At 40.5% G+C, this 23,794-nt stretch overlaps 2 protein-coding genes across 10 annotated transcripts in view; one reads left to right on the top strand and one right to left on the bottom strand.

Annotated features, from left to right (window-relative positions):
• dnc (phosphodiesterase dunce) overlaps positions 1 to 23,794 on the bottom strand; it is a 216,572-nt gene that overhangs the window by 105,675 nt on the left and 87,103 nt on the right. Inside the window, exon 1 of one of the 9 annotated variants that reach the window (XM_046623673.2) lies at positions 12,212 to 13,163. The exons of the other annotated variants lie outside the window; for them this stretch is intronic. Coding sequence (XP_046479629.1) covers positions 12,212 to 12,297 — 86 coding nt within the window. The 5' untranslated portion in view covers positions 12,298 to 13,163. Of the gene's footprint in view, positions 1 to 12,211; positions 13,164 to 23,794 lie in introns of those variants that run through there. 9 annotated transcript variants of the gene reach the window in all.
• On the top strand, positions 1,543 to 7,397 carry LOC124217705 (luciferin 4-monooxygenase-like). The gene is made up of 7 exons (XM_069135690.1): positions 1,543 to 1,560; positions 3,613 to 3,744; positions 3,914 to 4,121; positions 5,504 to 5,973; positions 6,060 to 6,459; positions 6,561 to 6,802; positions 7,151 to 7,397. Exons 3-7 carry the CDS (start codon positions 3,953 to 3,955, stop codon positions 7,310 to 7,312), a joined length of 1,443 nt encoding a protein of 480 aa, XP_068991791.1. The 5' UTR covers positions 1,543 to 1,560; positions 3,613 to 3,744; positions 3,914 to 3,952; the 3' UTR covers positions 7,313 to 7,397.

The raw sequence follows: 23,794 nt of genomic DNA, 5'->3' as shown, positions 1-23,794 counted from the left end.
CCTGCACCTCCGATGTAAATACATAGACAACGTGTGTATCCCGAGCCCACATTCTCGTTGGGGCTAGACCAGCCTTTGAATTCATGAATATCTTATTCAAATGTAAGACAGCAAAACCTGAGAGCGACGGAGGTTGCCTCAAAGACGCTAAGAGATTGGAAACATAAGGCGTCGCTCTAATCTTCGTATTGACGTATCTCTTACTTATGCCAGGTGCGCGGTCTACATTTCCCTCATAAGTTTAGAGGAATGTGGAACAGAAAGATCTTAATCATTCGCCTCTAATTGTTCAGAAAAGATGCTTCTGTCGAAAGGACTTCTCATTTTTGTCACCCGAAGACCGGAATCTGATTGATTTTTATTTATGACAGCAGTTCTTCCTTCGACTACCTACACATATGATATGTGCGTATAACGATCGTTAGTTTAATATGACATCTCGGAGTTCATGACTTTGACATGGCAATAATTATACTTTGGACAGTTAGTTTCATAATATTTTACGGATATATGCTACACCGCACAGATATTTCCATCTTCAAACCTCTTTTCAGGAGCGCACTTTCACTCAACGCTGTCATCCTACCTAAGCACTCAATTATAAAACTCGATATTCTTTTCATGTTTAGATCACGAGAAAAAAAAGAAACAGGCAATATTTGCGACACAATCTTTCAACTTTTGACTGTGTAACTTCCGAACAAAGATGTCGCGTTGGGGCAATCAAGCAAGGAGCGAGGGGGAATGGGAGGCAAAAAATTAATTATTTCAATCACGTTTTGATCTCTCTTTAATGAGCTTGTTTAGATTTCGCATCAAGAGGTTACACGTACGGGATTAACCACGCTTGTGACGGTAAGTCCGAAGCGGGCAGTTGTGTTTGAAATTTTAATTGGGCACGGGTGGACGATTAGAAAATAATGAAACGGGACGTCGTTCCTTCAGGCGGATTCCAGCAGTTTCGCATATTTCAAATCTGTCTGCTAAGCCAAACTGACTGTGTTATAATTCGAAATTTAATTACAAAGGCTGAACCGCTGGCGCCGGTAGAGCTTTTTTAGCTTGCGAACCTTTTCAGCTGGGCAAAACACGTACCATCGCAATTACGTTCCGGTACCAAGGTCTTGGGCGAAAAGTAGACGTTACTTTCCGTTTGTCTCGCGCTTATCCGCGCGCGAGGATTTGAATGCTGCGTGTCCGGCCGTGACGTGATGAGGAAGGATCGAGCTTTGTTTCGGAGTTTGGTTTCCATCTCCGAGTTTCGAAGCTCATGAAAAGCTTCGTTGCGTGCATCGGCTCGAGGTTTATCGACCGTATGTGCCAGCCTACTGGGAGCTTTTGCGTTCTGCCCCAGGGGAGCTTTTCGATATTCCTCGATAAGGTAGGTTCCTGAGGTACTAACCGCCAAGCACCTCTTATCCAACGGTTCTTACCGAGGATACGATCAATACTCAGCCATGCGCACTCGTCTACACCTGTACGAATTCACCCTCAGAATATTCGGGATGCCACACTGGATGTTACGTGGATTTGGATAAGCTTCAGATACTTTATTGTAAGGTAGAAAGAAAAAAATGTGTTCCGTCAGTTTCATTTCAAAATTTCTGCGCAGAGTTTGAAAACCGATATCAAGGTCTATAAATAAATTTAAATGTTCGTTAATCGTCAACTTTCAAACATTTTTGTGCATTCTGCGAAAATCCGTACTGTCCCGTTTTGTCGAATACATCAATGTGAAGTTATCTGAAACAACATTAATTTGACCTAGGGATTTGTATTTATGATGGAAATACATAAGACGAACACTATGTTATAGACTTTACTTCGAACGAATCGCAAATCGCGATTTTCTTGTCCGCATCCGAATTGATCATTGACCTTGGGTTACCTAAGTCAAATTAAAAAAAAAAAAAAACATGCAATTAGTAAGTCGTATGAACCAGTTGCAAATGTTAAAAGGTGACGGAATACTAATTTTCAAATTACATACTGATAATATGACAGTCGACCACTTACCATCAATTGATGGTATTAAACCCAATGTCAGCAGACCCTAAATAAAGAAATAGTATTATAGGGTGTGTAATGTTTCTATGTTTCAAACGGGAAGAGGTAGGAGAGTAAATTAGAAAAATAAAAATTGAATAAATAATAATCTGTAGGTTTAATGAGATATAATTCCGTAATTTTCAAGCTTTGATGATCGTTCCAAAAAGCTACGACCTTGGCCGATCGCAAGTGGTTGATGGATGGCAGATTAAGGGCTCATTTACGGACCGCTTGCCTCGGGTTTCGGTTGCTTGGTGCTTTTCGTGTTCCGAGGTTGGATTACGAAATTACGGCAGCAAGCTCCATTCACTGATGTGATTTTACACGAAGTATAAGCTACTAGCTGTGCGAAGCTTTGCCGGTCGAAAATGTAACCATGGACTAATTACGTCTGCGTGCGCTATCCAAACTTGTTCGTTACTATTTCGATAAGATAACTTCGCTACACCAATTTGTGATTCCACTGTAGAGAATTCTTTATAAATAGACAGCTCGCGTTGATTTCCCACTATCAGTAGTTGCAGTGTGATGGTGATTACTCTTACCGTGATTCATTCGAAAGACGGTTTATGTCAAGTTGAAAAAGAATTTCTTACGTCAAATACCTAAACGGATCTCATAGAGCACAGTGACGAAAAATTAAATTAAAAAAGAACAATTTTATCGGCAAACCGTGAAAATGGTGAGTGATTTAGTTACACACAACTTAAGACAACTTGATGGATGACTGGTTTCCATTTTTCTTATACACTTTGGGTTTTACATCTTTATCCATTCAACTGATTGGGAGCTGAATTTCGACCTCATTTCGATAACTTGAGATCTACTTAGTTGTCGGCGATAACGTAAAATGGTATCTGACTTTTACATCGATTCGGTCATGTCGCTACCTTACGAGGTTGAAATTAGTAACGTTAATGTATCGAAACGTTGAAACAAAAATGACTATTTTCCACTTTTAAAATACCTGAAGAAGTTGAATTCACAAAATCTGAGTACGTTGATGTTGTATTGACAGTTTACTAAATTTCAAGCAATTCTAATGTTGTAAAATAACGACTTTTTCGAAAGATGCATCATTACAATAACGATGCAAACTTCAGCCTGATGCGAACTCTTCACTTCGCAGAGTCATTTAAGAAAAACGTTACGATTATGTACTGATTTATCGATCGATGCATTCGTAGCAAAAGATTTACAGCCTACGTACTGTAAGAAGGGTCAATAAAAATAGAATTAAATAAAGTAGGCAGGACAGAGACGGCGTGTTGCGGTTTAAAATATTATTTTATTTCGAGCAGTATATAATAAATATCTCGAATCGTCCACGGGGTCTCGCGTTGAACTGTCGTCTTATTAATTATCTCTCGATTCGTGCTCCGGAATGCGCGGTATGCGGTAAACACATTTCGATACCTATATGTTTTGTTCTGATCATTAGGCGAGCGTCGTAACGGCTATTCCGACGCTCACAGTACACACGGGATTTAAAACTGCACGAATTTCCCAACGTTACATTCACTGTTTGAAAACTGGTAAAAAATGTTATAAAATTATTTCCAGACTGATTCGAGGTTCACAATTGAGAACAATATACTCAAGGGTAAGGTCGTTCCCGGATCTCCGTCTGAATACGCCAGTTTAGGAGAACTCGTACTACATAAATTGGAAAAACATCCGGAATTCGTAGGACAGGTGAATATACGTAATACGCCATTTTTACATATCTTCCAGCCGGACGTGTTGTAATTTTGCAATCTATGGCGGAAGTATCAATAACCGATCAGGGTTTGCCTTGAAGAGATTCGTTGTAGTCATAAATACACGAGTATTTGTTTTGACACGTTGGAACACGAGCTTTCAGGTTGATGCTGTAACTGATGAAGCATGCACCTTCGAGAAGATGCGGGACAGAAGCGTGAGATGTGCTTTGTGGATGAAAGCAAACGGTTTGCTCCCAGGAGACGTTGTTATGATTTGCGATCACCATCATTTGGATCTTGCAATGCCGTGTTTAGCAGCCCTGTACCTTGGGGCCATCTTCAATCCCTTACACGTTGAGGTGATCGGAGGTAAGTTTCGTAACGGTCGAATGGTTGGCGAAACCGCTGATAAGTCTCGTTAAAACAATAACAGCGGCAACCAAAGTGTGTATTACGTACTTTAATTCATATCTCAATGTAAAATTGGACGCGTTACACATACAACTTCATGGCATAATAATTATGAGTACACTTGACGCAAAGTCAAGACTTATAAAGGCTGTACACGTACCCATGGAACGCGCGTGTTTAGTTGCGACGTAATACCGACAAACTTAACTTTCCGCCACATAGGGCTTTTCAAAAGTTTCCGAAAAATTCAGGTAATCAGTTTCGGGTGCTTACTTGACATTCCAATGGTTTGCATTGCAAAATTTTCAATTAGTTGATTAGTGGAAATTGTTAAAAAATGAAAAATTGCATAGTGCCCATTTCGTAAAAAAATCTCAGTAACAAATAGTTATGAAGAAAAGATATTCTAGGGTTAAACCTGATGTTATGATTTTTCAATAAAATCTACTCCCATTGGGCTTCACTTAAAAAACTCTATTCATTTCGACACCTCGATATGGGCTATTTTTTAAGGTGCAATATTCTGTAAAATTAAAATATTTCTCTCTTTTTTCCCCACTTAGAAATATTCAGTAATTTAAAAAAAACATTCAGGTAATCTATTTTAGATGTTTACTTAATATTTCAATAGTTTTCGTTAAAAAATTTGTACTTAATTAATAATTACAAATTATTTACGCATTATACCAGAATTTATGATGATTTTTCACTGCAAATGATTGTTTTTTAGTAAGATTTACGATTATATGTTAGAAATGTCAAAACTAGTGAGAAAATAACAATTCCAGAACAACCCGAATGTATCGGAAAAATAAGCACCCGAAAACACCACTTTGTGATACGATAGCTCACTGAAAACTTTTTTTCTTTTAGGTTAGGTTTATGGATTACGTATTGAAGTTTTAAAATGAATAGGAAAATACAAACTTTGGACCTACTTCGATTTCGGCAAATAGTAACACCGCCGGCCAATATGGAAGATTTCGTCCTGGCTGTAACTTCTAGCGTCCCGTACTTGATAACGATCCGGTAAAAAATGGTGCATTTTTGCATTTGTAGGTACTTATGAGGCTTGAAAGTTTTTTTGTTTTTTTTTTTTGCGGGGGGGGGGGGGGGGGGAGGCTACGCCCTCGCGCTGCTCCCGAGATACCGATAAGTGAGAAAGTCAGGGTGGACGATATCGTCCATGTTGGCCGATGGAGGGTTGATGAGTGTTCAAAAAAGCAGTGGAATAAGAAAAACAGAATTCAGGCTGTAGATGAATAAAGTCTGCTACGCGTAACGAAAACATGATTTCAACTAGCTCTTCAACGTTAAAAATGCTGAAATTATCCTTCTAGAGGACCTTTACCGTATGATGAAAATCACCACTCCGAAAATGGCATTCGTCAACGAAGAATTAGCTGGCATCTTTGCCGAGGCGATTGAGAAAATGACGGTAGACATAAAACTTGTTACGTTTGGTCGACGTACGGGTTTTTTACAGTTCGAAAAAATAATCACTGAACAAAAAATCGACGAAGTCCAGAACTACAGATGCACACCGATCAAAGGTTCTAATGAAACTGCAGTAATCGTGTGGACTTCTGGGTCCTCGGGTGTTCCGAAAGGTGTTGCATTGCCCCACTCAGCTATCCTGGGGCGTTTGAAGGGCCCTGCAGTTTACGGCGCTAATGCGCTAAATTTCACGAGTCTAGGATGGCTGAGTGAAGTACTCAGCATGCTCGAACCTATAGTCACAAATGAGACCAGGTTTTTAGCACCGACCTTCGAAGAGTACACAGCATGCGCACTCATCGAAAAACTTAGAGTAAGTTATGGAATGCATTCAATGTAATTGAAATAGCTTGACGTCACACGAGTGTAAAATGATACGTACTACATGTCTTGTTACAGACAGTGAGCCTTTTCTTGAGCCCCTTCATGATCAATAGATTAGTAAGGTCAGATGCCTTGGACAAGTACGACCTCTCCAGTCTTCGACGCATCATTACCGGCGGATGCACTCTGTCGGTCGTGTCTCGAAAAGCCTTGAAGAAAAAGGTACCGCACGCTTTGATCGTCGTTATATACGGCATGTCCGAAACCGGTGGTGCTTTCTCAGTTCAGGATAATGAATCGAAACCTACATCAAATGGTGTTATTCTACCGAATCGCCAACTGAAAGTAGTTGATCCTGATACCGGCCGGGTACTGGGAGCCAATCAAATGGGTGAACTATGGTTGAAGACTTGCAGCAGGATGAAATATTACTGGAAGAATCCGGAGGCTACAGTTAGTGTTCTTGACGAGGACGGTGAGTTGGCTTAAAAATTTTCGAGGGATTGTTTCGACATTCGTAAGGTTTGACTTCTGGCTTACATTCCAAAGACGTTACCATTCGAGTTTTTTTCGTAGGATGGTTGCACTCGGGGGATCTTGGCTATTATGACGAGGATGGGGAGATTTTCGTCGTAGATAGATTGAAAGATTTGATCAGCTGCCCGGAATATAACGTATGTCCAGCTGATATCGAAAATGTGCTTCTATCTCATCCTGGAGTCAAGGAGGTAGCAGTTGTAGCCATGCCGCATCCTGTAGATATCGAGCAGCCTATTGCTTTTGTGGTCAGAACCGATGCATCAATAGTCGACAAACAGGTACCTTATACTTATTTTTCGTACGTTGGTGATGTTGGTGTATATTCTCCATTAAAGCCAATTACTCCCCGGTCTGCTATCCAGCACAGTGATTCATCGATATAGTATCGCATTTTATATACACTCTAAAGTTGTCACCGACAATAAGATTGGATTGTAACTTAATTGCCCGAGAGTGAGGATCTAGATGTGGATGTGAGCACACCGATAAATGAACACTCCAGCGAACACGAAACTATTAGAAATTCCAAAGATTCTTTCGAATGAATTATATTTAAATTCCATTTAATATTTACCATCTATCCAACGATAACTTCAACTGTTAAAACGCCTCGATTCGATTTTCAGGTTACAGAGCAAGAGTTGATTGACTTTGTCGCTGCAAAATTGCCTGATGGTAAACGGCTTCGTGGTGGTGTTAGATTTTTGGAGCACTTACCGAAAACCTCAACCGACAAAGTTCGTCGCAGCGAACTACGGGAATTAGCAAGACGTATTGCGCTGACATAAAAACATCGATTGCAATGTTTGTAATGTGTAAAGAATCAGACGTTGGTTGTAACTGTAGTATAAGCTCGTTTCGTTCATCAAAGGGCGCTAATAAAATATACGAGTCGAAAGAGTTCTGACTGTACAAGCTGTGTAAACATATTTCCCTTTATGTTTCAACGCTTTGAGAAGTTTCATTTTATCGTAATTTTCCACAAATATTCCTTGAAAGAGCGTCTTACCTTTTCAGGGTCAAGACAAAATTGTTTGTCAAGGTTCAAGTCAACTTATAATTAGTTCAAACTTCAAGACCAAGGAAAAAATAGTTTGACAAGGCTCTGTATTTCATAAAGTACGATTATAGCGATAAAAATCACATCCCCGCGCTGAGGTTTACGCTCGAGTTAACAGAAGGAGCATCTCGAAATGATTTCTGACCTGCGACGAAAGCGTTCAAATAAATACAACGCAGAGTGGAACAGAGGGAGCCGAAGTTCAGTTCTTCTAATACCGTGAAAGACGGTACATAATACGTAAAAGGGAGGACGAGAGGGTGGAAGATGGAAGCAAAATCGGAGGGGAAGGTCGGGAGAGGGGGTGGGGTAAAAGGGTATGATAAGAACCCTCTAGGTGGGACCGCCACCCCTCGAAACAATAGGCCAGAGGTTTGGCTGAACGAAGAGCGTTCCAGGGAGCCGGGGTGCCAGGGTAGTGACGTCAGAGCCCGGGGGATGAGTCGGGGGAGGGAGGTAAGCGACGTGACGTCACTGGCCCAGGCCACAGCAGCCTCCGCAGCATCGATCAGGGCAAGTCAAGGGAAGAGGGAATATCGCTAATAGCTTCTTCGCCCCTCCTCCGCGTTGCCCGCTTCACGCAGGAGGGTACGTCGGCATGTGGGTAATGTATTATAAATAATCGATGAACAAATTCAAGTTTCCATACCACGTGGAGGCTTCCGGGTGCGAGAGACAATTCCGTCAGTTTAACGATAATCGGTGATTCTGATATGACCAAAGACAACGCATTGAAGGTATCCGTTTTATGATAGTTGTACGTATTGAACGGGAAGAACGTGAATTTTTATTGCTACGATCTGATTGTTGCGACAAGCCTTTGGGTCCGACTCACCGTGAATGGTAGTCAATACTCAATGAATGTGAGAAGACTCGGCCGTCGGTGATCTCGAGTAAAGAAAGTAGTCGATAAGCTATAAGAATATGGGGAACCGAAAGGAAGAGGAGAGTGACATAAAGATGAAGAAGAATTTCCTGCTTCGTGGAAAAAACGTAACTTTGTCGACGGAAATCAGCCACCTATCCTTCGCGGTTGAATGTTTAAACGGAGAATACAGTACGCGTAGTATAATACGTACCAATGTATACATTCGATGAACTGTATTGATCCTCACTTTTCCGCAAGGTTGTATAATACAGCGACTGGAGAAAAATGTGCAAACCAGAAAATGGAGAAGAAGAAGAAGAAAAGCATAATTCTGCCAAGAAATCGGGAAACGAGATTCTACCTTGTCAACTATTTTTGCTAGTCGAGATTCGGTCGTAAAGTGGCGAAGGTTTTTAGGCCCGATGCCAAGTATCGCAGACACCGTGAAGCGTGAGCGTATATCATAAGGGTCAACTGCCGTAGGAAATGCTAGAGGAGACCTAGACAAAGGATGTAGCCTAGTTCCTACGCTATACGGATCTTCAGGCCTGGAAAGTCAAGAACTCGCGAATGGCCATCGTCGAGCGAAGGAGCGACGCAGCATTTCGGACAGACGTTTGGTCAATTGGCCGTTGCGAGTTGGTCAGGCTTGGGTCGAACAAGTTGAAGCGGACCTAGAAGAGTCGGCTGAGGACTCGGAAATAGAAACCGTCAGTTCACCTTTTATTCCCTCTTCATTTCGTTCCTTCTCTCTTCAATTGGACCGGTTTCCGCAGCGCAGTTTTAATTTTCAGGAACGCGGTCGAGTTATCCGAATAATCTGACGGTCAAAATCTATGCCTGAATTCGAAACCATATTTTCAGGGTCTTATCGTTGAAAGATGACTCGGGATCTGAAACGTATTGTGAAGATACGTGCCAGCCGAGATCGCGGTTGAAGTGAAAGGAACGAGGGAGGCGGTGATTTTTTGTTTTGCAACACCGTGGTCTTAAATCGATCACGAATTGATTACAGAAACTGCCCGAGGACTGTATTTGTTTAGCGTTATTGGTAATGTGAATCTAGATCCTCGTAAGTAATTTTAAATCCTTGGTGTGACGTAATCGTAGGTACCGTAATTGGTACTACATAAATCGTTCTAGATACTTTTAGTCGCTATAGCATGATGCGGTTTACTTGTTCCCGTTCAAAAGAAGATCCAAGGCGGATAAAATTATTGCTAGTGCGAATTTGTTCACCCCATTGAATCGGGAATCACTGCGCGAACAATAGAAATGAAAACCTATCGCCAAGTTCGTAACACTTTTCTACTTTTCGTTCGTCTACGCGATTGAATCAGGAATCATTGCGTGAACAACAGAAGTAAGGACCTATCGCTGAGATCGTAACACTTTTCAGATTTTCCCCGTCGACTTTATTCGTACTCCGCATCTGACAAAATAAAATAAAACTCGAACACTGCGCGTATTCCGACTAATCACGCGAAGAAGGATTTATGAATGTAAATTGAGATTTCGAATATGGGATTTGGAATATAATAAAATAAATCGTTCAATTTGAATCGTCCATTTTTTCATTAAAATTTCTATGGGACCACAAAAAGCAGACGCGATAATCTTTCAATTTGGTTTTAATCGACAGTCGTCGACAAGCGGTGAAAATAAAAGTCAGAACAAAAGTGAAACGACACTGAGGTGGGGGGGCAGCGAGCGAATAAATTGTATATCGATTACGCGAATTACTGTGCAGTGCTTTACAGGTTCGTTGATAGTCGTTCGGTTTTTGCGCGTGTATGTAAATCTGCCTAGCCGACACGTGTGCAAAGTGTTCGAGTAACTACAAACCAAATTGAACGGGTCGATGTGACCTAATTAAGTTTTGCGAAGCTCGTGACGCGTGGGCAATGCTCGTGACGTTCGTAAACGACTCTGACGTCGCGTGCCTGGATAAGATTTGTCCCTTCACCGCTTCTATGTTTTATACGCGAGTACTTAGAATTATTCCTTGATTCTCCTCCCTTCACTGGATTGTAACTTCGTAGCTTGCCGAAAATTTGTTACGAGCGTTTTGAATAATTACGTAGCAGCGTTCCGTCGTATAGCGTTGTTTTGGATCCGCAACGGAAATATTAGCTTGATGAAAATTTGAAATTTGAAATGTAATTCTCGACTGTTGGAAATCAGATGAATTTACTGTAGTGAAGAAATGAGAAGGAACAAGGATCTTGGGAGTACATGTTTAACAGTCCCTCGAGACGACTCGTGACACGAATTGGACACATTATCGCGCACTTTATTGCGAAATATATCGCTTTAGATTTGGCACAGATTGCGAAAGTCACGCGATGCTTAAATTCGTTTCACTTAATCCTTGGATTAGATTTTTTTTATGGAAGATTCACGCGTACTTTATACTATAAACCGTGAGTATTAACAACGTTTTTTTTTCGAATACAAGAAGACCTCTTCACCTATAATTCATACAATTTTGCCGAAATACAGTGTACAAAAATATTCATACTATATTTTGGCATCAATCATAAGTGGTTATTCAGCTAGGTATCGCGTGCTAGGGAACAGGCACAGCATTCGATTCAATTAACAATTCGATCCCTAATAAATATATTACCTTTGACAGGCGAGTGATACGAAGAAATCGCTTCCGAAATAATTTCCTGAGGGTGAAATATCCCCGATTTAATAATGACCCACCGTCACGTCCACAATATCCAATATCGTAATAGAAAAATAGCTCGTCGCGGTCACGACGATTCGTCTATGTATTCGCTTGAGTGTGGGGAACGCGATTAGGTTGTAGAATGTACATTTTTCATAACAGTTCCGAATTGTTTTTTTTTTTTTGTGTGTTTCTACCTCTTTACATTTTATTCTTCAGTCATAATTGATATCCGTACAGAATACCGTTCTAGAGTCGAAAACAGAATTTTAGCTGACCTAACACGGTGTATCCCCCTCAAAATCCGATTCACATGTGAATTATACCGTGTTCTGAATGTGGAACAACGTTTAATCAAAGGCATGCAATAGAATTATATTCCATTTTACCCCTCAACGTTATTCCACGTAAACGATAAATTGGCAAAATAGGTTAATTTTCACATTCACTGGGACGGGGTTACGGTCGCAAATGGAATTTGTCGAGCAGAGACCAGATTACGTCTCATCGACGATACAAACCTTGTCGAGTAAATTTAGAGTGAAATTGCGTCTACGTACCTAACATTCGAAATTTATAGCGAATATACTGTTGCGTAAGAATTAGATCGTTTATATACATTTGCGAGTTTGAACGCTTGAGATATTTGCGAACGTATGAATTCACAGGCTTTCCATCACTGGCAGAAAAGTATTTCAGGGGGTGAAATCGCATTAGAAAAATATAACTGCGACTAATACCGTTATATTGTCTATTTATACAATTTTACAAACAGCAGGGTTTTATTGTACTTTTTCGATTAGTCTAAATTCGATACCAATGCTCACTACGCTTTCGAAATTCTGCCTGTGTACTTGACGCAAATTCATTCGATAAGAACACGAAAGTTTCAGGCGCAGTTTGCCAGTTTTCACACGTAAGAAATAGACGACTTTGTTGTTCGCAGAGGCATCGCGGCGCTGGTGGGAAAAGAAGATAAAGAAATACTTGAACAAAGACGACGATCTTAAGGCAAGCGAGCCGGTTGGATAAAACTAACGGTGAAAGTGACATAACATGTAAGATACGTGATTGGAACTGACCAGTTCGAAGGATGTACACGCGGTCCGCAAGGACAGCATCCACTGCTGGACCGCTTCCTCCTGCGGGCGCACCAATCCTGGCCCATTCCGGCTCCCGATTACGGCCTCACAAAATTTTCATTGCTTCTCATCATTCAATCTTTTTCCTCTCTCTTGAGTACATTTTTGCCTTTCGGGCACCGAAGTTTATACCTTTTTATTCTCAAAGGGCAATTTTTGCTCTCGCAAATTTTCAATATACCGCAAACACACGAATTTCTCGGAATGCCGACGGCACGACGCCTAGTTCCATCCTTCGGTGCCGTCACTCTTGATCTGGCGGTACGAATACAGTTGATTCTGAGATTTCTATTTCATTCGAGAAAAATACCGTGGAGGTTGATCGTGGAAGACGTTTGAATTCAGAGGGGCAGAAATATGCCAATTTTCGTTGCGGGAGTCTCGATCCTGCGACCGATGCATCGAGAATTATGCGTACAACACAATATGTGCGAGAAATCGAAGGTTAAAGCATGCAATGAATTATACGATTCGCTTTTTGCTGTGGTCAGTCTGTCGTTAATAATTCTTAATAGTTGTTTCTAGTTTTTCGATGATTTCTTTATTGTCGTTGCGGCGTTGAATTCTGCTTCGTACTAATTCAATATCACGTTTGACGTTGCATCTTTATTATTTATTGATTATTTTGATTTTTTCCAATCCTCAACTTGTATGTATCCCGATAATTTACCAGCGTTTAAGTTAACTCTACAAATGTTGTGTAATTTTAGTATATTATGTTATCACTTGTGTATTAGGCTGTGAGCTTAAACGGACTTCTTCAATTTCAAAATTATTGCATACCGGGTTTTAGCGATGATTTTTTTCGAGTTTCAAGTACGATATTAAAGACGCTGCCAAGTGATTATTCCGCTTACGTGATTATCGCTGTATATGCGGAATCACTCGGGAGTTTAAAGCGTCACGCAGCTTGCGCCGATCCTATAATAATTGTACTATTAATTAATGAAAATTGCTTTTAATTACATTTATTTCACGAAAATTAATTGGCTGTACAATTTTTAGGCTTCCGTGTTCTTCAGACGGTTATTAAACTTGCAAAAATTTTTTTTTACCAATAAAACGCAATTATAACATCATCCCTGAGATGATTTATCGTTATTTTTATAACTATTATTATTACTCACGTTATTTAAAGTTATTTAAAGTAAAATTAGATAGAAGATGTAACAGCAAGCATAGAGAGTTCCGTTGCCGTTGAATTGTGGACAACGGTATTGCGAAACATGCCGGAAAGACAAGATCACTTGTTATAATATATGTCACAACACGTGAAGATAAGAAGATGAAAATTTTCAACCCGTAGTAAACGGCGTAATCGTTTATTGATTATTGTCTTATACTTCGGTCACATTGCACAGATCGTCACTGGAATGATCACTTGATTAAACATCGACGCCGGAATTTCACCGATCTAAGAGACGATTGCGGATTATTTATGTCGTAAAGCAAGAACGATATATTTGTCCGTCAGAGAAGAGTTTGAGAGACGAAAGCGAGGCGGATTCGGTTAGTATTTAGATCGTTTAAGAGTTCGAGTTGAAGTCAAGGGTAGGTCAGAGTTAGAGAGAATTCTAGCCGGGCGTCGTAACGCGCACCGTCCATGGCTGTATCGACGCGAGCGCTGCGACGCGACGCCCAAGCCGACGTCGACGTCGACGTCGACGTGGAGCTAGCTATAGCTAACCGAGCGTACCTTCACCGCCTAGAGTTCAAGACCCCTAAAATCCCGGTGCTAGCCGTGTAACAATTCTAAAAACTGGCAATTTAAATCGGGGACAATTTTTCTGTGCGACAATATCGACAATTCCGTCGAAGTCAACCGGTGTTAATATCAATCTAAACGTGCTTTTTGCCCACAGCAGATCGGTTAATTCGTAATTATTCAGTTCTTCGATAGCAGAGTTCGATCTGTGTATTTAATTTGATAAACTCTCGGTTTTGTTGGGCGCAGATATCGTTCACCGTGAATTAGGTATATAATCAACGAGTCTGACGATGAATTCAATTGAATCGAATCAAATTTCAAACGGATAAATTATATTCAGAATTTCAGTCAACAGATCAGTCAACTTATCGATATATTCTGCCCCCGGCAATATGCTTACACCAATTTCGGATGAGTTTCAATATTTGAAACTATGTTTATTTTAGCCTCAAGTATAAATGGAGAAAAAAATATTACGTTGAATAACCTATCGTCAAAGTAATTAGAATATATACGTATGTATATGTATAAAGTTTGCCAATTTTATCGTGAGCAATTGTTAGCTAGAATATAATTGTTGCGCGCACAAAAGATGCGTGAGAGATGAATAAATGGAAAAATATATCTAGCAAACTACATACGTTAATCGAACAGGTTTTTTATTGGAATAACATTTTTCATCGTGACTAAGCCTGATCGTGAGATGAATAAGCTTCGCGAATCTTTTCACTTGAATGGCTATTCTTAAAATAGCTATAATAATAAACTGTACCGTGAAAGACTTATTTGACAAAAAAATCCTTTTGTGCTATCTCGGCACTTGCATAAAATATCTCCTTCTCAGGATCTCCGTAACTCATCAGTTGATAACATGCTTTTCTTTGCGTATACAACGGTTAGCTATCCTATTATACCAATGTGACATTGTTACAGAAAAGAATCGATTGTACGGAATCTCAATTGACTGAAATAGCGTAAGAACGACTAAAAGTATCGGTTGTCATAGTTCGATAAATTTCTGAAAGCATCGTGTTTCGTCTCTTCTTCGTTATCTTTCTGATGCTCTCGTCGTCAAAGAGCCTGTCCTCCATCTTCTTCTGTATCCAGTCAATACCGCCCACTAACCTCATCGGAACACTTCAAGGGAGCTTTCAGCCAGAAAGCTCCAAGTATTTTACGAACTGCTGAACTCCTTCGCCTCGATTCTTTAGACCCTCAGCAAGTAAAGGCTCAACGACATCACCGCACGACGAGGGATTCCCAAACTAAAAACGAGACTATTCCAAAAATTTCGGATTGTCCTTCATCGGAGGGAAGATTTCTTTTTGTCTGACCTAAAACGTAGAGATTCGATATGAGAAGAAGAAAAATTACGCAGACATTTTTATCTCATATGTTGAAATACGAGTTGTGTACAGAGATGACGAAAAGTAGGAGAGCTGTCTATTTTTGGCGAATACCGCAATTTATTCTATAAATATTCCGCATTTTAGGGAGTTGGCTCTTTGTCGATTCGATTCAACCGTTTTCGCTATGCGGTATTTTGATTTTCGATTTCGTTAATATTTTTGAGAGCATCAGCCCAACAGAAGGCCTATTTTTAACCAACAGAAGTTCGCCGAGATCCCACTAACGGGTGAGTAACCGACGTATAAACGCTCATGTGACCGAGTACCTGGCGCGTCGACGTCTTTTCGCGTGATACGAATGACCACATGACAATTATTATCGGCCAGTGTGTCGTCACATGCCCGGTTACGCGATGCGTGTCACATGCGGCTCTCGCGATTCGCTGAACTTTTGTTGTTTCATTTCCTGCAGACAAAGTTGTCGTCATTTCGTTCGACGTCCCTCGTTACATGGGTAGGATGTTCGACTCGGATATCGTACACTGCGAATTGAGTCACGACTCGTGAATGGAGAATTTAAAAACCCTAATTCAATTTTCGCGCTTTCTCGAGAAGTGGGGGTGAGCGCCACGTGGTGCATTAATATTTTAAGTATCTGCCGAGCAAAGTGGGCGATCGAAACTTTCCCCCTTAATTTGAATTTGAGCCTGCGCATTATTTGCCACTCGAGGGAAGCGAGAAGATCCCCGAATACGAAATCTCATCACGCTTCTCGCCTTCCTTCAGTGAAATCTAAAACTTAAGACACCAGACTTCAATCGTCGCACCCTTCCAACATCCAGGGAAAATTAGTTTCATGATAAAAAGCAAATAGATGGAGCGCGTGGTTCTTCGCGAAATATGATCAGCAGCCACCGAATTTTTCCCAAACATTTACGGCTCCCTCTTCGGAAGCACATCGCAAGCTCTTTTCGTCGAAATTCCACTTATTATTTCTCGGCAAATCCAATCCGCTCCATCGATTCCCACAGTCGTTCCAACGATCATCTCGATGATGAGGCCGCGCTTCCATACCCGCGGCATTTCGCAAGGCCACCACCTACCGCTGGTTATTGTCAGGAGGATAGGCCATACCTGTGTGCTTTGCGAGCAAACCTACCTCCACAGTCGGTAACTTACCGACTGCAGGCTTCCGTTCATTCGGTTCCACCCACAATCTCGTATCTGCAAAGGATGCATGAAAAAGCGTTCGAGTGTTTTTCCGATTGAAAATTTATAACGAAGGATAATCACTTTCGAATCCGTTAAGAACTTCCAAATGTCGAGCTCCAATTACGTTTCCAGTTTTTTGTTGGTTAAAAAAAAAAATAAAACACCACGCTGTGTCCATAGTTCCATACAAGGATTACAATGAGCACATATACTGATAGGGTTTGCAATTTTTTTGAATTCACTAGAGTGTATCAGAAAAATACGTCTATGCGTCTTGTTTCTCTCTTTTTAACAAGAATTTGAGCATCGATGAGAAAATGATTTCCCCGTTTTCAATTTTCGGATTTGGCGTAATATTTTTCCGCACGTTATTGCGGTCGGTTGAGAAAACTGAACGAATAGTTTGCGTTGATGCCGTTGTTTCATCCGTGCAGAGAATATAACCCTTCGCAGGATTAGGCGAACGTTGTCTTAGTAAACATACAGTACCCGTCAGAAATTAATTAAGCAGCAAAGCTTAATCATAGCCGTTGGCGTAGAGGTGGAGGGCCCTGGATCTCATCCGGCAATGCAGACCGCACGTATCCGTAATGAGCGTAAAGCTTGGATATTCCACGAAGGACAGGTATTTTCAATTATTCAAAAATGTTGTTTGCGATTCTGCTAGCGCGAGTTCCTGCAAACTTTTGTCTTAAGCTCAAGTTACAGTTTGTATAATACCCGTTCGTATCATCTAAAGTGAGAATATTGACCGAAAACTTTTTTAATTATCATCACGCGGACTGAAGAACAATATGTGGTCGATATATTTAACTCATTTGCGTTGAAACCCTTCACCAAATAATCTAATAATTTCCCTAAATTACCAGAGTTAATTAGCCAGCGCAAGAGAACGAGTTTGAATAATGGGTACAGGTGATGATTATTTATGATTTTTTAATTAACAGACCTCAGCCACGACTCGACCTACATGCTCTATTGTGTGTGAAACTTTTAGTCGACTCATTGTCGAGTTTCACGAATAAACATTCGTGTCTCCTTCGTAAGCTATTCAGCTGTGCAGATAAATATGTATGCGTGTTGTGCAGAGAATTAGGGTAGAAACTTGACCCACGCTACTCATTGCAAAGACAAATCGTTGTGAGAAAAGGGCAGCAAACTCCTCATCGCGAACGAAAGCTCGTATAATCTCTAAGCGTGATTAAATTCGATGCCCATATAATATCGCGGACGCGCAGAGAACATTTTCAGAGAGTCTTAAACTTTTAATAACGTAATTCTTCCGGAGAAAGAATGCAGCTTCTTTGTAACATGTCGAGAGTGAAAAACTTCTATTACGAGATCAAATTAAGGGCAGGCTGCCTTTTGTGCGAAACTTGAAAAAGTTCACGACGTAGTTCGCTAGAAATACTTGTGTCGTTGTTAGATTTGCACATTATTTCCAAAACACTCGCGTACCTCCATGTTTTTTCTTTTTATTTCGACTGAAATTAGTCATTATTTTGACTCGACGGTACGAAACGGCTATTCCTTTTTTCTGAAAAATCCGCCATGCATTCAAACCGATATACTTTCAACATCAGTAGAGGACTCGTACGGATGTGTAAAAATCAGGTCAAGGATTTATGCATTTTTGTTCAAATGATCTTCTTCTGTGCGGTCCAGTCTTGTTCAATTATTGGAAAAACATTTTTTTCAACGTATCAAGATTTAGTTACGTGTTGCTCGATTACCTGCTTTTTCTGTTTTGAATTAACAATTTGTTCTCTTTCATTCTCGTTGATCGTGTTCAATCCGAATACCTAACTCGATATATATAGAACCCCAAAATGATAGCAATTGCGTCGTAATTGAAACGAGGAGGACTACAGTTGGTTCCAAATTAAACACATGAAATATCCTTCCGTACGTTCGAGAGCTTTTAAGCACACGCAGGAACGGTCTTCATCATACCAACCCTGCAGGTTTCAATTAACTCGGCATCTTCATACACGAAATTTCAGTCCCAGGACTATTTGAAAATTATTCAGTCAGTTTCGTTCGTCCAAGCATCACTTTCCAATGTGGCTCTGCATGTTCAGGCCCAGACGACGAACGAAACTTCTTATGCACACTGTTTCCTTCGTCCGGTTGGTTGCCAAATTAATACGCGAGCATTGGCAACTAAAACTGGATCAATTCCTATTTATTTCGTCTCTCTGACTTGAAATCACATTTGTACAAAATTGTTTATTCAAGGTTTAGCCGAAGAGCCCTTACCAAGATCCTTGTGCTTCACTGTCAAATCAGTCAGTCCGAAACAATTAGTTCAGCTGAACAATTTTCAATTACTCTTTGCCATGGCCTGAAATTGAATTCGGCATCAAATTGAAGTGCGAATGTGCGATGCAAGGCGGCTTAAAGCCGGCTATACAGTAACTGAAATTTCAACATTGCTTTGTTTCGAACAGTTTTGGATTTGGCCTGTGTAAATTTCACTCCTGCCGCACCATGTGGTGTATATAAACACGACGAAGAGAGGGCGGAAAATTTTTATTATTAATAATATCCATGACCGTACTGCAGGGGTTCGAAGTAAAACGCACCGCGAAACGTGGACTTATTATTATCGAATTATTTCTTTTGCGGGAAGATTCCGCTCACGTAGGCAGATGCAGGGTAGCAAAATCCGATTTCAGATTTTCCGACTCGAACTTCCGAGTTTGAAGTAGTTTCCAAGGAGACACAGCATTGGACGGTGCTTTAAGCCCGGTAGTCTCCATCGTATAACAGGGACAATGGGTTACCCTTTCGGTAGAACAATCCGTTCGCGTCTTCTAATTACAACTCGATGACCCCTCTGGCTCCGGGGGTTCGTCGCTAATGACAAGCTGACAACCTTCGTAAATTCAAATAATAATATCCAATTCGGATTTCGAACTACGGATTCAGTTTCGCGATTAACGCTTTTAAAGCCCTCGGATACCATATTACGTGAAAATATGATGATTTTTTTAATTCTTAACCAGTATAACGGTTTCACCATTAAAAATTTTGAAAGTCTGACCTTGGATTCGTTATCGGTCATCCATCTTTACGATATCATTTTTATTTCATTTTTTCGAATTTTGTTATTTAAATAATTGAAAAAGTACAGAACCGATCAAAGCCAAAATCTAATCTGTTCTAAGTTTGGAAAAGCCGCCTCGGTTGAGACTAAATCATTGAAATTCGGTAACTAGTTCTCGAGATATCATCGGAAAAAAAATTGATCACGTACATACATACATACATACATACGTCAGGGGTAATTCTCTAGACCTTGAAACGTCGAGATCTAGTGAAAAGCCAACTTTTCGTTTTCGGGGTGATTGCAATAATTTCCTTTTTTTCGCTGAAAACAGAGAAACGAGGAATTAAAAATACACATGTGATAAGGATTAAAAATATCAATAACGAACGAAGCCAGTGTGATTAACGATGTGACGATCCTCATCCGACCGTACAATCTCACCCGATTGAAACCTCTGAACGAGAATCAAAGCCGTTTCGAATCAATACATGTGCCTCTGATATAATAACAGTGATCATAACGAGCATTCGAATGATTGGGAAAAAGTTCCTGCGATTCTTTACTGACGTCACGTTGGTCGTTGAGAGGTTTTCACTCGCGACGAAAAAAGGAACAGAAAGCACGAAAGAAGAAGACTTAGAATTACGTTGTAAAAGTTGTCAGATTTTCATACACCTGCTATTTTTCAACTTATACTCGTCTACAATCACACTGCGGATACCCGAAAGTGCAGATATTGTGAGCTGCAAAGACCTCTGGGGTTAAGTTATCTTTTTTTTTCCCACCTAGTTATACCGTTCCGCCAATGCCGAATGCTGGAACTGCCAATGCCAATCCTAAATAACGATTGCTCCAACGAGTGTAGACGTCGCAATCGGAATTACAAATCACCGCGGAACTATGTGTACCTACCACTTATGCTACGTCGTTCGGATGCTGAATGCTTCCGATGGATCGATATCACCTGTCGGCCCAAGCCACAAATTAGCCAATATATGCACGTATTTATCACATGGTATATAATGTATATTCAACGCCTGCGCCAAGCGGGTATGTGTACAATGTAACTGAGGAAACGGTAAGTCGATTTCCGTACGATATTGCACGCTTTAGAAAGTAATCGAAGAAGAGACGATAGACTTTTGCTCGTTTGCGTATTTTTTGTTTAACCAATTATTTCCATTTCTGCACTCGATAATGTCTTTGCCAAAAATCTACTGAAACTGTAATCATAAATGGATGAGATGTGTGAAAAGAATTGTTTGTTAATTAAGTTCGTGCATTTAATTAACAGAAGCAGTTCGGGTGCCTTGGGGTCGTTATCATGGTCTTTCAACCCCTTTGATCTCGAATCATGGGACGCGATCTGGTCGGTAGAATAGCCCGCAGGGACTGATACAACTTCGGTGAACCCGAATAGAAGGTTTTGTCGCGACGGTGGAACGAATATAAAGAGAACATCGGGTACTCTTCGACGATACAACAAGCAGAAACTCCGTTAGTTCTGTCCTGCAAAGGTAGAAGACAGTAAGCGTTCAATTTGTCGTGTCTATGACTATACATTCCCGACACTCATCACTGATCGCGATTTTTCACATAATTAGCAATCGCTATAGCACCATTTCCCCTCCAGCGGCATCAATCACGCGTCATACGTCAACGGATTGCGAGCATTTGTATAGACGTTTTAGCACGGCTCATTTGGCAGTCTGGTACCCTGGGTGCTTAGTCAAGTGGGCTGTACCCTGCAACGGCTCAACGTCATGTGCCAGAAATAATATTACCAGCTAGTGACGTCAGTTATACACGATAGGTTATGTCGTAGCCGCGAAATACAACCGAACGATGAATCAGAACCACGTGCCTCCGCGAATTCGTCACACGTGAGGAGACTGACGAAACTTATACAGACTATGTCTAAACAAATCGTTAGATAAGCACTTTGCGTCCAGGAAAATATTCCAGCTACGTACCTCGTTTAAACTTGACGGAATTGATATTTTCAGTAGGTCTGAATCTATCGCTTGTAACAATAAACCGTCTAACGTTGAGTTTTGGTTTTATTCGATGTAGAAACAAGAGTTTTCTGGATTAGCTCATATCCGCCTAAGCTGAGAAAGCGACCGATTGATTCATAAGAACACTGAGACCTGCAACGACGAGGTGTTAACGTCTTTCGAAATAAACTTTACGGACAGTTTGTAGTTGGTTTGATGTTATTAACTGACGCATGACGTCGCAATTACTTTGTACAACAGTGTATAGGAAGGTGAATTCATCCTCAAAGGCATAAGTTTCCTCAAGTTTTCCAACAAACTTGAAGAAGGATATAATATATTCGCAGTGGAGTATTACAGTATAAGGTACAACAGATTCGAGAGGGTCGAATTTAGCTCGGGTGCGTTATGAGATACGTTGTTCTTTTTTGTCGACAATTGACCAAAAATATAGAAAATCGGAGCTTCCTACTCGATCAGAGAACTCTAGAGGTTCTCCCTCACCTCCATGATTCTATTTTGATAATACTCAGGATCGCTTCACGAAATATAAATTAATGTAAAATATCAATCAATCTGATCCTGAAATTTTTGATTTCCATATAGTAATGCTGGTCTGGATCAGGACCGAACCGCGATATCAAAACTGACAATAAATGACTTCTTTCGTTTCGGGTAAAGTACCGATAAGAATGCTCGGAGCTCCGATATCAGAATCCATATTGGCGTATCCCCGAGTGGTTTAGCACGCGTCAGAGCATATTTGCGGTCGTAAGAAGGTACGGAAGGGTCTGTGAAAGAGGAGGAGATATTCTGGAAGGTAGTCCAAGAATTCTTCGCGTGCTCCGGGACCAAAGGACATTGAGTCCTCTGATCCTATTAATAAAACAGGGTAAGCACGGGCGTATCCCTCTGCGTGACGTACAGGGTGAAGAAGCAGCTTTGGAAAGCTGCGTGTTCTTTCTCTGCTTTGGTTTTACGTCCCGACCACAATTCCCGGGGTTCCGTATCACCTCAATCGCGATCTTTATACAGCGCAGATCTGATACGGACTACGGATTTTCACCCGTTTTTCCAAATATCTTCGGTGAGAGAATATTTTTTAAAACAAAGCAAATTTCAATGGTGCATAAGTCTGAATATAAATTTCAGAGATAATGCCGTCTATCTCATCTATTGAATCGTGTAACGTACTTTGAAAATCCCACCGTTATATGGCGTGTGTGTGATCGAATTACACATGCGAACGCACAGTTTGCGTTACTGATAAATAAACGCGCGTACCTAATGTTTGACAAGCGTGAATGAAGCTGACAACACATACGAAATTGATGTTGTATCGCTTTGAAATATTGCTACATTTTAAACGAAAGCAGCTTACTTTATCCGTGATCCTGACACTTTGCTTGATTCGTTTTTTGTTTTCACTGACCGTGAGAATTGACGGTTCATGAAACGTTTTTGGGATATCGAATCAAAACATCAATCCTCTTCAAGGCGATTGAAGAAAAGTATAATATTCATTTCACGCCGCTTTGCTTTTTCTGTCTGCCACAATTTTATTGTGTTATCGGCAGCATGTAAATTTTTCTTCATAGGATTCAATATCAATGTATATTAGGGTGTATCTTATTTAGGATATCGACGATTTTTTTCCCGCTCACCCTCCAAATCAACTTCAAATAATTTAAAAACAATAGCCTATTCTTTTCAGGTTCTTACCTCAACTCTAACACGTCCCACCAAGAAGGTTGATTTCCCCATTTAAAATACACGTGTTTCGGATAAATTCTCAGCATATATTTCATTGTCTGTATTATGCGAAACGAATAATTGTACGACGCTTGAAATTCGGCAATGTCCCTTCATGTATTACAGTTTTCGATTAGAAAAGTGTCCGTCAAAATATCGTTGAGCAATAATTGAGTTTACTGAAGGCAAATATAATTATCACGTAAAAGTCTCAACTTCGGTATCGAATATGTATGCATAGGATCCCAGGAAATTTTGGACGATAGATCGCAATCTCTTTTGCAGATGACCCTGTTCACTGAGATTAATTAGGCAAAGTTTAGATACGGCGGAGGACAGAATAACTGGTTGCGGATTATCCACCGCGTCGAATAAGATACACGGCATCGCCGCGGAAATTTACAGACAGAGTAACGTTCAACAAAGAACATCGGTGAGGAATTTCCCTTAGCG

Source organism: Neodiprion pinetum, chromosome 4, assembly GCF_021155775.2.
Source record: "Neodiprion pinetum isolate iyNeoPine1 chromosome 4, iyNeoPine1.2, whole genome shotgun sequence".
In the NCBI taxonomy this organism is placed as follows: Eukaryota; Metazoa; Arthropoda; class Insecta; order Hymenoptera; family Diprionidae; genus Neodiprion; species Neodiprion pinetum.
This window is presented reverse-complemented; position numbering and strand designations above follow the sequence as displayed.

Excerpts from the sequence above, each read along its gene's own strand:
- LOC124217705 (XM_069135690.1), top strand. The coding sequence starts at position 3,953 with ATGCGGGACAGAAGCGTGAGATGTGCTTTGTGGATGAAAGCAAACGGT. Across the intron at positions 4,122-5,503 it reads ACACGTTGAGGTGATCGGAG|AGGACCTTTACCGTATGATG; the intron begins GTAAGTTTCGTA and ends TTATCCTTCTAG. Across the intron at positions 6,803-7,150 it reads CATCAATAGTCGACAAACAG|GTTACAGAGCAAGAGTTGAT; the intron begins GTACCTTATACT and ends TTCGATTTTCAG.